Below are 17,497 nucleotides of genomic sequence, written 5' to 3'. Positions count from 1 at the left end.
GGGAAACTGAGGTCCAGGCCAGGCAAACATCTCTAACGGCCACTCAGCACTCCAAGCAATTTAAATGACGCTGTTCCCTCCCTCTAATTTAATCTGCCCCTACAGAGAATCTGCAAACAGGCTGGCTGAGACTCAAGGTCTGGATGAGTATCCCTACCCAGTCCCCAAAGAAACACTGAACCAGTACAGCCAGAGGGTGGAGCCTGCCCTGGACCAAGTTCAGAGGCGCGCTGGAGGCAGAGTGCTCAGGAACCCAGTCTAGGTGATCTGGATGTCCAAAGCCCTGGATGTCCACACTGAACGTCTCCTTGTAGCTTAGGCAGGGACCACCTGCTTCTCCCCGTTCTACAGGGAGATCCCAGGCCCAGCTTCTCATCCCAGAAGAGTTCCCAGGGCTCTGTGACACAGCCCTGGTGGCACCCTCCTTCCATTTCACACACAAAAAAAAAAATACACACTTTCTGACGGCTTTTATTTCTTATAACCAAGCAACAATGAATGGTCCGGGCTGCCCTGTACACATTCTGCACCTGGCAGGGCATCACAGGGCCTCCCAGTCAGATGAGCACCTCATATCCACCCGGGCACTGACTGGGTCCATCGGACGCTCTGGTAACTTCCGTGGTCGCCAGGAATTGCAGTCACAGGGTAGGGCAGCCAGGCAGCCCTGCTCCAAGCCCAAGCCCTGCGGTGGATAGGGCTACCCACGTGGTTCTCGGGTCTCGGTTGCACAGTGGGAGAGGGCCTCATAGACAAATGAAACCGAAGCAGGACTCAGGTCCCAGAACCCCCATCCACTCCAGAGACAAGTCCTTTTCTGTGGGCACATCAGGCTCCACTCCTTTGGTGCTGGATGGCGGGCAGGGCCAGGTAGATACCATCCATTGGCCTCAGTGGCGGGCTCCATGAGCATGGTGGTGGTGGTGGTGGTGGTGGGGAGAACGGTGATGGTGCTGGTGGTGGTGATGAAAACCTGCACTGGTTACCCCAGTCATGTGGCCACGACGATGGTGGTGATGGTGAAAGCCTCCCAGGAAACCCCGGCGCCGGCGCTGGAAGAGTCGAGGCCTGATTTGCAGGACTCCATTTCTCTCCACGTCATGCTCTTCTGATCTGTGGAAAAGACAGATGGCCAGCAGCAGCAGCAACATCAAGATAGCCAGCGCGATGCCTGTGATCCAGCTCACAGGGTTGTATTCCCCAGAAGGCTTAACATCTGGAAGCCAGAGGGTCCCCCTTCACTCGGTGGTGGCTCCATTGAGCAGCCTCTGCTCGGCCCTCACAGTCCCTGAAGTTAAGGTTGTCTCGGCTCCTGCAGGCTGGTGAGCAGCCAGGGAATGTGGGAGAGGCCTGTTTGGACTAGCTTCTGAACCAAGAGCAAGGCCAGAAGGCTGTGTGTGAGGAGGGCCATGCAGGAAGAATGGGTGGAGACAGCGGAGCAGCTGTGGGACTAACTCGCTTGAGGGGAGGGCCCTGAATATAGGGATAAGAGGTCAACATCCCATCTCTTCCTGCTTCCTGGCAGAGGGAGGGCCCTCCTCTGGGCTTCAGTTTCCAAGAAACCACTGTACAGAGATTAAAGGTGTACGGTTTGGACCCACACAACTCCCAAGCTCTGTGACTGCAGCCTGCAATGTCCACAGCTAATAGTAAGAGTCTGTCCAATGAGTCAGCCCAAGTCCTGGGAACATCAGTGAGGAATGGTTGGAGCCTGATGAGGACCACAGGCACATCCAAGAAGGCCCTTGCTTCTCCTGCTGGGTCTAGGAAGCCAGAGGACTAGGTATCAGTCTCGGGGCAATGGACAGCAGAAGAAAGGCACTTGAGGTCACGCAGGCCAGCCCCTGGACTCCCAGATCAGTGGTCTCAATGGCTGGCAGCCTCCTTGCTCTCTCATCCTCCCTGTCCCAAAGTTCAGGTCACTCCTACCTACCTGAGGACTCGGACAGTGACCAGAATGTGCAGTCCTCAACTCTGTCGTTACTGGTTCTGAATCTGCTACTCCTGGTCATTACAGATGAGGCTCATGGTCTCCCAAAGCATCCCTGTTGTCTGCAAGCTGACTGGAATCTTATATGCTGGGAGGGGGGTACTCCCCAAAGCCCCAGCTCTGTGTCCCGGACCCTCAGGGATCCTTCAGCCCCTTCCTCCAAGCTCCTTCTGGTGAGTGCTCAGCTCCCTGCCAACAGGAGTGTTTACCTAAGCCCCAGACTGGCTCCCAAGCTCTTGGGTAATTGCACCCTGTAAAGTTGAGCAAGGCTCTTCCCATTGTTTCCTCTGGGTGTGACCTCTAGGGAAACTTCTCCTACTCTAATCCAGTCGGGGCTGCTTTCTCTGATGTCTCTAGTGAAAACCTGCAGCAGCTCAAAGGGCTAGACTTCACTCTTGGCCAAGCTGGTCTCAGGAGTGGTAGATCTCATGACTCCAGAGGCTTCTCTGGCCCTCTGGAGAAGTCACTTGAACTTTTAATGAGGCTTGAGTAAAGAACTCCTCCTGCAGACTTCTGGGAGTCTGGAGCCAGCTGCCTTCCCTAGAGCCACATTGAAGAGAAAGCCTGCTGGGAGGTGGGGAGGTGGGGAGGGGGGAGAGGAAGGAGGGATGAGGAAGAGAAGGTTAGACAGAGAACTTCTCCCCAGGACTTCTCCACAGAGTCGCGCACTCCACACGAGCCAGGGACTGCTCTGCAGTGTGCAGACCTGAAGATCCTCAGTCATTCCTAAGGGCTCCTGGGAATCATCCCACTCCAGTTCACCTTAGGGAAACTGAGGCCAGAGAAGGGAAGAAACTTGCCCATGTCTCACCTTTGTGGATTAGTGTCTACCACAAGCTATTAATAGTGCTTTAGTGGTGGTAGGAAAAGCTGTCCAGGGTTGAGGACACTCCCTGAGGCTGGGACCTCCAGAAACAACGGAAAATGGTGTGCAGTAATGGTAAGAGCCTGAGGGGCCAGGGATGGAGAGGCACCCAGGTACACACAATCCATATCTATTTTATGAGGTGCACATTTTCTCTCCACTTAGATAAAAGCTAGGACCTTGAAGTGGCTATCTTATTTGCTGCTTTGGGTATGTAGAGGTTGCAGGCTGCAGTCTCCAGGGCTTCAGAAGTAACTCCCCATGTCCACAGTGGGACAGTTTCCCACCTTTAATTCTGTGACTGCTTCACTGACAGTTTTGAACGGCCTGACCAGACCCAGGGTTTGCTAGACGAGGACCTTAGAGGAACTGGCTGTGATGATGCAGTCCCAGCCTGAGAAAAGCTGACCTGTGTGACTATCATTACATTTCCCCCTGCAGCCGAGACTTTCTGCAGCTCTCCACAGGCCGCTCTCTCAGGCAGGGCTTTCAGAGTGCCGGCCTACGCAGAAGCTTTTGGAAGTTCTTGCCATCTCACTTAATCCCGTGCTTTCCAGAGTGCCTCCTCTCAACAAATACACTTTAGAGCCAGGGTCAGCCTGTGGAGACTCACGAGCCTCTTCCGTGTGTGTGTGTGTGTGTGTGTGTGTGTGTGTGTGTGTGTGTGTGTGTGTGCGCGCGCGCACGTTCTTGCATGCATGCACTTCTTCATCCATGTTCTACAGAAGGCTGTGGGTGGGTCTTCCTTGGCCAGCAACACCAACCACATTGTTTTCACTAATTGGTGGCACCACCTAGTGGCGACAGTGAATATAAATCACTTTTGTTTTCTGACCCATCAAAAATGTCTATTATTCTGGGTTTTGTTTGTAGATCATAATTAACAGTGATGCATTGAACTAACTCACCATTCTGAATTATCAATAACATGGCTAAAGAATTAAACATGGGGAAATGCTATTCCACAGTAGAGGTCAGCAATCACATCCTTGGCCCTGGACCTTTATGGTAAATTTCTAGGACATTCCTGGGAAGGAGTTAAAGGTATGTCCAAAAGCTATGCAAGAGACAGCCAGGTCGGAGAACAGCCCAGAGGTGGGCTGCGGCATCAAACAGATGGTGATCTTGACAGCAGAGAGTGTCTGTCCAAGAGAATCCAGACAGGGCTCCACCCATCCTTTGGTTTGACAGAAATGCAGGCACAGAGGCCAGCAGGTTCCTAGCCTGGGCACTCAGGTCAGTTCGAGAAGGGATACACACTGCCAGGGCACTTAGGGCTGCTGGGGCGCACCTGGAAAACAAAACCACAGACGAGCAGAGGGGAGGGATCTCCAATGCCCCAAAGCAATATGCTCGGAAAAATTCCTTTAAAATGTTTATAGATTCTAATCCCAAGCAAACCAAGACCAAAGTCCCTCCATTCGGTAAACAAATAAAGAAGAATCAATAGTTAAGCTATTGTATCCTTGCCACTAGACTCCAAGAGGAAAGACCGTAAAAACTCCCTCATCTACACTCTATGCAACAACTGGATTTTTAAAAAGTTTACATATTTGTTGTTGTTGCTGCTGGTGGTGGTGGTGGTGGTGTGTGTGTGTGTGTGTGTGTATGAATGTGTGTGTGTGTGTATGAATGTGTGTGTGTGTGTGTGTGTCTGTGTGTCTGTGTGTGTGTGAAAGGATAATTTGAAGGCGTCAGTTTTCTCCTTCTACCATGTAGGTCCTGACCCACATCAGACCTTCAGGTTTGGGAGTAAGCAACATTACCCAACTGAGTCATCTCTCCAGCCCAGGATGTTTATTTTTAATTAGGAACTCAACCCAGAACATTCTTTATAACTCAAAAAAAGGATGGCACCAAATGACAACGAGAGAAACGAAAGAAAGGTCTGGAAAGCAAACATGTTTTTTTTCTTTGTGGTTATTTGAGACTTCCTTTTTCCATGTATTCCAGGCTGGCCTTGAACACACAACCTGGCCTAAGTTGGCTTCAGACAACAATCCTCCTGCACCAGACTTCCAAGTCCTGGATGACACGCACCACCACGCCCAGAACTCATATATATTTCCATAACAAATATTGTAAAGTAGAGAACAGAGCCTATGGAGAAATAAACATTAAAGAAACAGAGGAAATGGGGCCAGTGACATACGTTGGCAAATAAAGACATTTGCCACCAGATCTGGTGACCTGAGCGCAATTTCCAGAACTCACATGGTAGAGGAAGAGAGTTGATCTCTGGAAGTTGCCCTCTCTGCCCCACATACATGTGCCACAGATGTAGTAATATTATTTATATATATAATATGAAAATAAATAAAATGTAATAAAAAAACTTAAAAGAAAAAAAAGAAAACCTCCTAACCTGAAGAAGTAACTCTGCTAATCAAAAGATATGCTGAGTACAAGATCAGCTGTTTAAAGAGGCCAAGCCACATAGGAAGGACCAATGAGACCTTTATGTCACCAGAATAATAATAATAGTTTTCAAAGCAACAAGGTATGACCACCAGAGGAAAACGTTGACAGTTTTATTTAAAACTAAACACGATCTACCAAACTACCCCACAATTTACTCAAATGAGTTGAGAATATGTCTGCCCCAACCCTGTACAGTATATCCTAGCAGCCGTCTTCATAACTGCCAAAAACCCAGAAGCAGTCAAGACACCCTTCAGTGGGTGAGCACATAAGCTCTGGGGCAGCGAGACAGTGCAGTGCTGTTCACTGTGGAAAGAGATGAGCTGTCGACTCATGAGCCGACGTACAAGAAGTGCACGACTTTCGCTAAGTAAAAGAAGCCAGTGTGAAAAGACTACACACCATGTGGATCCAACTCTCTGACCATGTCAAACTCCAGAGAGAACAAAACAAAGGATGAGTGTGGTCAGGAGGCAAGGGGACAGAAGGAAAGTGGGACACAGAGACACTTAAGGTAGGTGATGCTATAATGGTGACTACATGGCATCGTATAGTTCTTAAAATCTGAAGCATATGCCACCAAGAGTGAACCCTAATGTAGCCAGACTTGGAGTGACAGCATGTTGATGCAGGTTCATCCCTTAACAAATGTACCGCCGTAGTGTGGGATGTTGATGGCGGGGAAGGCTGAGCATATGAGGAGGGTAAGGGGACTCTCCGCTTCTTCCACTTCATTTTTCTGTAATCCACACACCACTTCAGTAAGTAAAGACTGGCCTTAGTAGGAGAGGGATGAAGAATGCCACACAAGCAACAGGAAACACTAAATGGTTTAAATACAGAGAAAAAGGTATTCATGATCCATGGGTCTCTTGTTTTCCTATAGTCTTGGCTAGCCTCAAATTTGTGGCAATCCTCCTGCTTCAGGCGTCCAGATGCTGGGGATTCAAGCCCGGAGCCACCATTCCCTTTTTTTTTTTTTTTTTAACATATATTATTTACTTTCTGAATTCACCAAGCCCTGACCCCAGAGCTGACAGTACCACCACAAAGCACTGTAGACAAACCACACGGTCCTAACTATCAAATGTATTTCTATCCCTAGCAGGATACTGCCAGATGAATATCCACGAACAAGTAACGGGTATTCTAGGAAGGCGAGGGTGGTTTGATATATTTTTTTTAATCTACTGATGTAATTAATTCTGTAAGTGGGATAAAAAAGTGAGACCACATCATCATTTCAACAGATGGCCCCAAAAAAAGCATTTGGTAAAATTAGCTCTGCATTCCTGATAAGTATTACAAATGAACAAGCAAAGGAAGGCTACATTCTTAAGACAATTAAAAGAAAAAAAAATTCTTAAGTCAAATAGCTCACATCATTATTCATAGTTTAAAAACATAAACATTCCTTTAAAAGCAATAACAAACTAATTGTTTGCCCCCACCATTTTTAATCATCTCAGAACTACTAAATTGAGAATATTAGAAAAGGCAGGGCTGTGCCTGCACAGCTAAGAAACTTAGAAGACTTTTCTGAAAAGCTATTAATGCTAATCACGAACTAAGGTTTTGCTCATTTATTTATTTATTTAGGGTCAGCATCTCTGTATCCCATGCTGGCCTTGAACTCAATGTGTAGCTGAAGACGACTTAGAAATTCTAATTCTCCTGCCTCCACTTCCTGAGTACTGGGATTACAGGCATGTACTATCAACCATGGCTTATGTGCTGCTAGGGATCAAGCCCAGGGCCTCCTGCATGGTGTGAAGACACTCTACCAATCAGGTTACTATAGCCCCAGCTCAGGATTAGATCGTTTAAAATTAAAAAATGTTATTCAACATCAGTTATTTTCTTGCATAGCAGTAATAATTAATTCAAAAATATAGTAAAATGAAGATAACACTAACATTAGTGACCCAAAAAAGTAAAATTACTAATAAACTTAACAAGAAATGTGAAATGAGGCCGGTATGGAAGCAGACACCTGCAATTCCGGAGACCAGGAGGCAGAATTAGGGTGTCCAGGAATTCAGGGTCAGCCTCAAGTTTAGAGTGAATTTGAGACCAGCCTGGGCTGCAAGAGACCTGGTGTCCAGAAAATAAATAAGTAAATATGAAATTTAAAACCACAAAAGAGTGTGGCTGGGATCCAATACTTTGTCAAGAGCCGTGGAGGAAATGCTGACAGCTGGAATGACCCACCTTGAGTTTCAACGGAAGAGCTCACGGCCCAAACCCAGGGTTCACGTCAGCGCACGCTGATCCTGTGAGACCACCTGACAGCTGCAGGAAGTGCCGCATGGACAGAGGCAATGCTTTGGACTTTTTTGTTTTGTGTCTCTAGATACACGAGATGTCTCCCAGGTAGCCCAGGGCAGCCATCCTGAGAGAGATCTGAATTGAGCAGAATGTAGGAAGTGGCCTTGACCTCCAAACCTGCCTTCTTAGTCAAGCCACTGTCCTGGGGAGGGTCCACATTCTTGTGTCTCTCCGTTTCAGCACACGGAATTAAGGAACCAAGCTGAGGCCCCACAACATCCCCCCATGATGTAGAAAGCCATCCCAAGGTAGATAGATGGAAGCCGTGATCTATTTCTAGCCCCGAGGGATGATGGGAAGAGAGAGAAGAAGGAAATAGAAAGTGTGTGCAGCAGCTGCTCTGGACTCTAAAGATAAACGGGAGCTGTGGGCAGATGGCGTGGAGAGAATCAGCCAGAGCACAGATGTACTTGGAAAGGGGATTTGGTTTACAAAATACACAAAACCTGGAAACTCATGAAACTGTGACCTCCTTTTTACATAAACGCTGCTCATTAGCTGGGAATGCTCGAGTTACAAATATAAACAGGCAGAGACAAACATTTAGAAAGCTACTCAAGCAATGTTAACAGTGATTTGTGTATGTATGTTTGTGTGTGTGTATGTATTTGTGTGTGTGTATGTGTGTGTACACATGTGTGTGTGTACATGTGTTTGTGTGTGTGTGTATGTGTGTGTACACATGTGTGTGTGTACATGTGAAAGACAGAGGACAACCTCTGTGTCACCCACCTTTTCTTTTTTTGAGATAGGGTCTCTGTTTGCCCTGGAACTTGCCAAATAGGCTGGCTGGCCAGCAAGCTCCAGGGTGGGTCCCCATGTCCCAGTCCCATATTGGGACTTGCCATCATGTCTTTTTTCTTGTCAGCATGGATTCTGGATTCTGGGGCTCACACTGAGGTCCTTAAGCTCACACGGCAAGCTCAGCTCTCTTCTCAGACCTCCTCAGCTTCAGGGGTTTTGTTGTTGTCATTGTTTGGCTTGGGTTTGGTTTTTTGAGACATTTCCATGTAGCCTAGAGCCTGGCCTCCGAAGTGCTGTGTAGCATGGGGGCCGTGGCGCAGAGGCTGATATGGAGGGTCTTCCTCAATCGCTCTCCACTATCATTTATTTATCTGAGACAGGGTCTTGGACGTCACTGAGTCTCCTACTCTGGCTGGTCAACAAGCCCCAGGAATCCTCTTGTCTCCGAGCTGGGATTGTAGGCACAGGCTCCCACAACCTGACTCTTGGTGTGGGTGCTGGGAATCCAAAGTCATGTCCCCATGCCTGCACACAGCATTTACCATCTCCCCAGACCCCTCAGAAGTCTCCTAAAAAACAGACAATAAAAAAATATTGTGAACAGGTGGATATGGACAAGCATTTGATATGTGGTGAGACAAACTATTGAATGGCTAACCACTGTGAAGTCTAGGGGCGGAGTGGATGGCCATTGAACATGAAATGTCCCCACAGGCTCATGTGCCTGCTTCCCCAGATGGTGGCACCATGTGGGGGGTTGTGGTGTCTTTAGAGCCTAGTTGGAGGAAGTAGATCACTGGAGATGTGTCTTGGGAATTGGCCTTTCCTGTATTCCTTCCCTCTGCTTTCTGGCCACTATGTCGTAAAGAAGTTCCTCAGCCGCTTGACCCAGCCGCTGTTTTGATTTTCTGCCCAAGGGCACAGGACTAAGCAAGTGTGGACAGACGTTCCCAGAAGGAAGCCACGCCTGCACTGGACCTCCTGCAAGGCTGATGAATGGACTAGACCTTCAGTGATGGTGGAGAGGTTGGGATGATGCAGGTCCAGAGCCCAATTACAGTTTACCTTGGATTACCCGTAGCCCCTTAACAGCCATTTGTCTTAGTGTTCTATTTTGTGAATGGACACCAGGACCATGGCAACTCTTATAAAAGAAAACATTCAATTGTGGCTAGCTTACAGCTTCAGAGGTTCAGTCCGTTATCATCATGGCAGGGAGCATGGATGACACACAGGCAGACATGGTGCTGGAGAAGGAGTTGAGAGTTCTACATCCAGATCTGCAGGCATTTGGAAGAGAGAGAGAGAGAGAGAGAGAGAGAGAGAGAGAGAGAGAGAGAGAGAGAGAGAGAGACTGGGCCTGGCTTGTGCACCTAAACCTCAAGGCCCACCCCCAGTGACACACTTCCCCTAACAAGGCCACACCCCCTCCAACAAGGCCACACCTCCTAATCCCCCCAGCAGTGTTAGTCCCTGATGACCAAGTATTCAAATATATGAGCCTATGGAGAAATTCTCACTCAAAATACCACGCCGTTCTTTGCCCACCTTTGTATCTGACCTCACACCCTTGGGATAACAGATAAAACCTTTTGGAATGTACTCCCTAACACACCCTCATTTCCACCAACTCAAAGGCCTGTAGCAGAGGTCTCCACGCTTTGCTCTAACCTACATACCCAAAGTTTCACCAAAGTATTTTAAAATGCCTTGATGTATGTTCTTCTTTATTCTGTTTCTATAAAAACTTCATCAAACTGTTGCCTTGATGGAACACAGAATTCGGGGAAACCTGTACCTGGGCCACTGGTCATTGGTATTAGTCTCTAGAATAAACCATCTCTTGTCCTCTTCGTGGTGAGAGCTGTGTTTCTGCATTGACATGACTCTTGACTGGACCCTCTGAAACTCGGCTCTCGTGGGCATCTGTGTCACAGATACTGGAAACTAACCAGTACAGCTATTTAGTGTAGCTTTATCTCAAGTTTTTTATATAGTTGAAATTTTTCACACCTACACACAAAAGGAAGGAAGGAAGGAAGGAGGGAGGGAAGGAGGGAGGGAGGAAGGAAGGAGAGAAGGAAAGAAGGAAAGAAAAGTAGGCAAAAATTGAAAGAAAACTGGGTAACTCTTGTGGGTTGGGTAGGTAAGCAGAACCTTCTGGTGTTGCCCAGTATGGCAGCCACTAACTACCTGATCAGTGAGGAGACAGGACTAGACTGAACTGAGATGCTGTGAGTCCTGTACACCCTCTGTACTCCAAAACTTAGAACACAAAGGAATGTAAATACATCACCAATAACTCTTCTGACATGTTCACACACTGAAAACATTCTCTCTACCTCTCTGGTATGGCTGCCAAACAGCTTGAAATTGCTGTGGATATCTCTCTATATAAATAAAACACTGATGGCCAGTGACCAGACAGGAAGTATAGGCGGGACAAGGAGAGAGGAGAATTGGGGAAACAGGAAGAAGGGGAAGAGACACTGTAGCCACCGCCAGGAGAAGCAGCATGTAAAGACGCCGGTAAGCCACCAGCCACGTGGCAAGGTATAGATTTATAAAAATGTGTTAATTTAAGATAAAAGAACAGTTAGCAAGAAGCCTGCCACGGCCATACAGTTTATAAGCGTCTAAGTGATTATTTTATATGTGGATTGTGGGACTGTGGGGCTTGGTGGAACCTGGAGAGAAGCCCTCCAGCAACAAAGGCGCCCAACGGCTCGATTTTCCACTTTAAACCTGAGAATATTTAATAACCAATTCTAAACAGAGCCAAAACCAGGTTCCTGTTTCATGTCTCATACCGGCAGCTAGACACCACAAAACACAGGTTTGAACTACTGGCGGGTTCCTGGCGTGTTCCGCAGTATGGCGGAAATGAGGTGTCTGCCAGCGGCACATTACGCTGTGTGGTAGATTTAGTTTTCACTAGTATTTAAAAAAAAAAAAAAAAAAAAGAGGTTTCTGGGCTACACGCTGCTTTGATAAAAGCGTAGACCTACTATTTCTGAGACTTGATGACTCCCAGAGCTCGAGAAAATGTACCACCGCCATGTTGAAAAGCTGAAGGGGGCAGAGCCAGCAGCCACAGTGCCATTTCAGGCTTAGAAGGCTACAATTTAAAGCAATAGGTTCACAATAAGACTGATTCAGATGAAATAGTTTATAATGCATGTAAAAATGTACGTAGGCTTAAAAGAAAAAAATACATATACCGTTATATAAACAAATAATATCTAAAAATAAAGTGTTAAAAAAACAGTAAAGGTAATAAGCCACATAAAGATGGCTATCACACAGAAAATCTGGATTATGTTTTCTTTGATATTCGTAACTAAAGAGAAACATTTGATTGTAAAAGCTGTTCAGTTATGCCAAAATGTAAATTTTAAAGGTACCTTGACTTCAAAATTTGGATATAAGGATATGTTACTTTGGGAAAGATGTTCTGCTTTTGTTTTCACAGAAAGCCAGAGGCTATAGATTTGTTCCAGATTAAGATACATCAGGTTTGACCAGCCAAGACCCCCTGAAAAGTCTCCGATGACAGCATGGCCCAGATGATCCAACATCCAAAATGGTTTGAAGGCAACTGGCTCAGACAATACAGCCTCACAGACTACCCCATAAACCTAAAATTTTCTTTGTATCCCCATAAGATACAGTGCCCCCCTCCAGCAGGAAGTAGTAAGAGAAGCTATGCCCAAATTCCCAAATATACCAAGCTGGCTTTAGAGATGGAATTGGCTCACTCCTCCTCTAAACCCAGACATATTGCTTAAAAAAAATGGTTAAGAGATTCTTATGTCCCAAATCAGAAGAGTCCTCTGGTGTGGGACAGAGAAAAAACAATATTTTTATTTAAAACAGGTTGATTATAAATATAATCTCTTTCTAAAGAAAAAAAGGGAATAGTTTAGATATGATAGGATGAAAAGGTAGATTAATGAACCTACTTTTAAAGAGTAACAACTTGTTTAAAATGTTTTACATTGCTATAGATTTTAGTTTATTGATACAAATTTAAACTTAATTTCGTTATACTGTATATATATATTTCTATTCTTGTGTGAGGTATTATGTTTTTGTAACTCATTTAAAATTGTAATGGGCCGGGCGGTGGTGGCGCACGCCTTTAATCCCAGCACTTGGGAGGCAGAGCCAGGCGGATCTCTGTGAGTTCGAGGCCAGCCTAGGCTACCAAGTGAGTCCCAGGAAAGGCGCAAAGCTACGCAGAGAAACCCTGTCTCGAAAAACCAAAAAAAAAAAAAAAAATGTAATGGATAGTTAAAAAATAGATTAATAATTAGTCATCAATGATAATCATATTTGTAGCCATGTTAGTTAAGTCTTCTAGATATACATAGATATATTTCAGATAGATAGGTAATCTTCAAACACTTCATAGACCTAGAGAATATGGCATTTAAATAACTTAGAATTCTGTTGACATGAGACACAATTGCTCCTGGCTGCGTCAATTTGATCCCGAGAGAATGTTGGGCTTCTAAGACATTTCCATTTGGAAGTTTGTCTTCTTGGCACAAAGTGGCCTACTGGGCAAAGAACTGCCCTTGCCTTGACGGCTGACAGTACGAATGCAATGCTTTCTGGACAAGCAGGATACAAGGAAAGCGACCACTGTACTCTGCCAAGACAGGATAAGATGGTCTTTCAGAATTCCTGCTTCTGAAAATGGTCTGTCAGATACTCTAGGCCTGTAGGCAATTTGAATGCATCAACAATGCTGAGAAATGTTAGGTGACTGTCCAGGCTGCCAGCTGTCTTGGTCTACTGTTACAAGATTCCCAAAAGTTGCTTGCATCCATCTACCATTTCTCAGGTACCATTATGTTCCTTCTCAGGTCTTTGATATGGTTAAAGAATAGATAGTTGTAATTTCCTCAGTTATGATAAAACCTTAAACTCACAAATATAAGATAGATAGGACATCTATTTAATATTGTAACTGTAATTCTTGCTCGATAATTGTTTTGTTATATGTAATTTTACCATGTTAAAGTTAAAACCTTCCTTTTTAAAAAAAGAAGAAAAGGGGAAGTGTTGTGGATATCACTCTATATAAATAAAACACTGATGGCCAGTGACCAGACAGGAAGTATAGGCGGGACAAGGAGAGAGGAGAATTGGGGAAACAGGAAGAAGGAGGGAGAGACACTGCAGTCACCGCCAGGACAAGCAACATGTAAAGACGCTGGTAAGCCACCAGCCACGTGGCAAGGTATAGATTTATAAAAATGAGTTAATTTAAGATAAAAGAACAGTTAGCAAGAAGCCTGCCACGGCCATACAGTTTATAAGTAATATAAGCGTCTGAGTGATTATTTTATACGTGGATTGTGGAACTGCGGGGCTTGGGGAACCTGGAGAGAAGCCCTCCAGCAACATGAAATGGACATTTATTGCGCATCTATGTGACCCAGTTTGCTTTCTCTTGTTGATAAAACCCTGTGTCTGGAACAGCTTGGGGAGGAAAGGGTTTATTTGGCCTACATTTCCCTGTCACAACCCGTCATTGAGGAAGTCAGGGCAGGAACTGAACCAGAGACCATGGAGGAGTACTGACTTGTTCCTCATGGCTTGCTCCGCCTGGCCGGGTTGGGGGTGGGGTGGGGTGTCATAACCCACAGTGGCCTGGGTGCTCCCACATAAATCACTAACCAATAAAATGTCCCCTATAGGCCAAATCTGGCGGCGGCGTGTTCCCTGTTGAGATCCACTCTTCCCAGGTGACCCTAACTTACGTCACACAGACAAAAGGTCAAATGCACACTACTGTGCAGAACTACACCTCCCACAGCTGTGTCCTGCTCTGAGGGAAGCAAAGATGAATCCACGCGGTCACTGAAGTCAAAGAGCTGAAGATCCAGGACCAAGTCAAGGTGAACCTGAGAACAGCAGGTGACTTTTGCTGCTGGGAATCGCGGTGACTGGCTTGCTGAGGACGTCCTCTTGATGTCCTTCAGATCAGGCCTGGGCATAGCCACTTTCCTAGAAAGCACTTGGAAACATAAAGCACATTTGAACTTGTCAGGATGATGGAATCCACACTTAACTTGCAAGAGCCAGAGATGGCTAAGTGTCCTCCAGTGATGCGACCGTCCAGCAGAAGGTAGACTGGCCCTCTCCAAAGTACCACTGCTGCTCCTGCTAAGCAACCCGAGGGGAGAGGAAGACAACGCACGTTTTCCTCCTCCCGCTTAAGGGCTCTGAAGCCTGTTCTCCAAGCTGTACCGAGCAACCAGTTTTTATTATTTATGGTAAGAACAGGGAACACCCCGAGATCGAGTCACATAATTCTCCCTGAGGGTATGAGAAACACCCAGGGTGGTCAGAACACTGGAGGACTTGGTTCCCAGCAGGACATCAGTGTGATTATGGAGATCACCAAAAGCAATGTTCAATTAGCCCTGTCTAATTGACCCTTTGGGAAGTTGTCCCTGGAGTTCAGCATGAAATGCCACAGCAACAGACACTTCCAGGGACAGCACCCAGGGGAAATGGCACGTCCTTCTGGATGAATCTCAGGGGCTAGAAGTGTGGGAGCTGGGGAGTATGAACAGATGACCCTTAGAACTCGAGTTTATGTACTTGGAGGTCCCCAAACTCATCAGATCTTAGAACGCCTTGGCTGAAGCACAGGTAAGGCTGTGAGCACTGAGGGAGGCATGATGGATGCCAGCCTGCAGAAGGATCCTGAGTGTCTTCCCAGAACACAGGAAGAAGGACCTGGGAACTCACATCAAGGCACTCACAGGAAGAAGACGGAGGGATCTAAAATCTATAGTGACATGGAATTAGCTGAATCATTTGATTTGGAAAACCGAGGAGGAGCCAACTATAATGCCTGTGTGTCTGTATGGACCTGCCATGGACTACAACCGCAAGGAAGAATATTGGAGTAGAAACTAGTGATAAAAAATAGAAAAATAATGGGGAAAAGCAACAAAGCCACAATATAATTCTTTTGAAATGAGTAACCAAATTGCAAATTTTTAGGGGAAAAAAAAAAAAAAAAGGACTCAAGTTGCTAGAATCGGAAAAGTGTCGGAGCCCACTAGGTTTCCTAGTGGCTGTGCCCAGCAGGACTGCACGGGAGGTTGATTGGCCTGGGTACCTGGTAACTGTAATTAGCTGAGGGCAGAGGGGGCGGTTGCTCCACTCCTTGGCATTGTTATAAATAGACTTTGGAATAAAGTTCGGGGCCCATTTGGATAAGGATCCAGGCCCACCCGAGTCTATGCTGTGTTTTCTCTTTGTTTTCTTTCCCCTCTTTATTTCTGGTTTTTTTGTTTTGTTTTGTTTTTTGTTTTTTGTTTTTTGTTTTTTGTTTTTTCGAGACAGGGTTTCTCTGTGTAGCTTTGCGCCTTTCTGGAGCTCACTTGGTAGCCCAGCTGGCTCGAACTCACAGAGATCCGCCTGCCTCTGCCTCCGAGTGCTGGGATTAAAGGCTTGCGCCACCACCGCCCGGCTCCCCTCTTTATTTCTAACTAAGTCTCTTATCCTTATTCCTCAAGAGTCCTGGGGTAAATAAATGTGGGGGCTGGTCCCCTACAGAAAAGAAAGGGGGAGAGATCACTGCCAGCTTTACAGATAATGAGGCTCATAAAGGAATACTGTAACAACTGTAGACTTATAAAGGATCAAAGCCTGCAATTTGCAACAGGGTATTTGAGCCTAAAGATACCGATTTAAGTGAAATATGCCAGGCATGAAGAGACAAAGCTCACATGAGTTCACTTGTATGTAGGTCTAAAGAGTTCCCCTAGAAGTAGGGAGTATAACGGTTACCAGAAGCTTGGGAAAGGTTATTAGGAAGGAAGACAGAAGGTGGCTAGAAGAAATACATTTTAAAAGAGCAAGGTGACTAGAATTAATGTATCATGGGGAAATGTAGGGCTGGAGAGATGGCTCCACAGTTCAGAGAACCAGCTGCTCTAACAGGAGATCCTAGGTTCAATTCCCAGCACCCACATGGAAGCTCACCACTGTCTGTAATTCTGGTCTCAGGGAATCCAACACCCTCTTCTGGCCTCCAAAGGTACCAGGCACACACGTGGTGCCCAGAAATATTTTTAGGCAAAACACCCATAAACATAAAATAAATTAGTTAAAAAAAGAAAAATGTAAAAAGAGTGACTATGATGTGTTGCTCCAAATATGTGAAGTAAGATGTTTGGTTTTTTTTTTTTTTTTTGGTTTTTCGAGACAGGGTTTCTCTGTATAGCTTTGTGCCTTTCCTGGAACTCGCTTTGGAGACCAGGCTGGCCTCAAACTCACAGAGATCCACCTGCCTCTGCCTCCCACCAAGTGCTGGGATTAAAGGCGTGCGCCACCACCGCCCGGCCCAAGATGTTTGTTAATTAGCTTAATTTAACATCTTACAATATATATTTGTACATTGTATATATTTCATGCCATCACATCATGTAAGATTAAAACATGTTGCTACCTGTCAATTAAATAGGTTGTTTAAGTTGTATGCCAAAAAATTAGACAGCTTAGACAATCTGGACAGCTTTCTAAAAACAACAACAAAAATTCTCGAAGCTGGGCCTCACAGCACAAGCGTGTGATCTAAGGGCTTTGGGAGGCAGGAAGATTCTAAGTTAAAGCCTGTCTGGGCTGCAGAGTGAGTTTAAGGCCAACTTGAGCAAACCAGTTAAAGCCTGTCTCAAAACCAGAAGTGTGAAGGAGGGCTGGTGTGTAGATCAGAGATGAGCACCTGTCTCGTGAGGATGAGTCCTCGGCTTCCGTCCTCATCCAGGAGAGAAAGGGAGAAGATCTGGGGAGAGCTCGGTGGGTAAAAAGCCAAGTAAACTGAGGTCTGTAAGTTGGAGTTTCCAAAACCCACAAACAAATGGGGGCCTGAGTGCAGTTCTACTGTCAGCAATGCCAGCATCCCTACCACAGGGAGATGGGGTGGACACAGGAGGATCCTGGGAGCTGGTCAGCCTGCTGGCCTGGCACATGAAGAAGAGCAACCAAGAAGACCGTCTCAAACAAGGCGAAAGGTAAAAACCAACATCCAGGTTGTCCTGACCTCCACACATGTGATGATGCACACACATCAGCATTCACACATACACACACATTAGCATTCAGCATTCACACATACACAC

General features: G+C 46.0%; 1 protein-coding gene across 1 annotated transcript; it reads right to left on the bottom strand.

Moving 5' to 3' along the window:
• Nucleotides 1-455: 455 nt before the first annotated feature.
• Hrct1 (histidine rich carboxyl terminus 1) lies at nt 456-2,329 on the bottom strand. The gene is given in 2 exon segments (XM_028883932.2): nt 456-1,189; nt 1,192-2,329. Coding segments are annotated over 2 exon segments (366 nt in total). The 5' UTR covers nt 1,259-2,329; the 3' UTR covers nt 456-890.
• Between the last annotated feature and the right edge of the window lie 15,168 nt (nt 2,330-17,497).

Source organism: Peromyscus leucopus, chromosome 2 (assembly GCF_004664715.2).
Source record: "Peromyscus leucopus breed LL Stock chromosome 2, UCI_PerLeu_2.1, whole genome shotgun sequence".
Classification (NCBI taxonomy): domain Eukaryota; kingdom Metazoa; phylum Chordata; class Mammalia; order Rodentia; family Cricetidae; genus Peromyscus; species Peromyscus leucopus.
The sequence above is the reverse complement of the archived record's forward strand: the minus strand, read 5'-3'. Positions and strand labels throughout refer to the sequence as shown.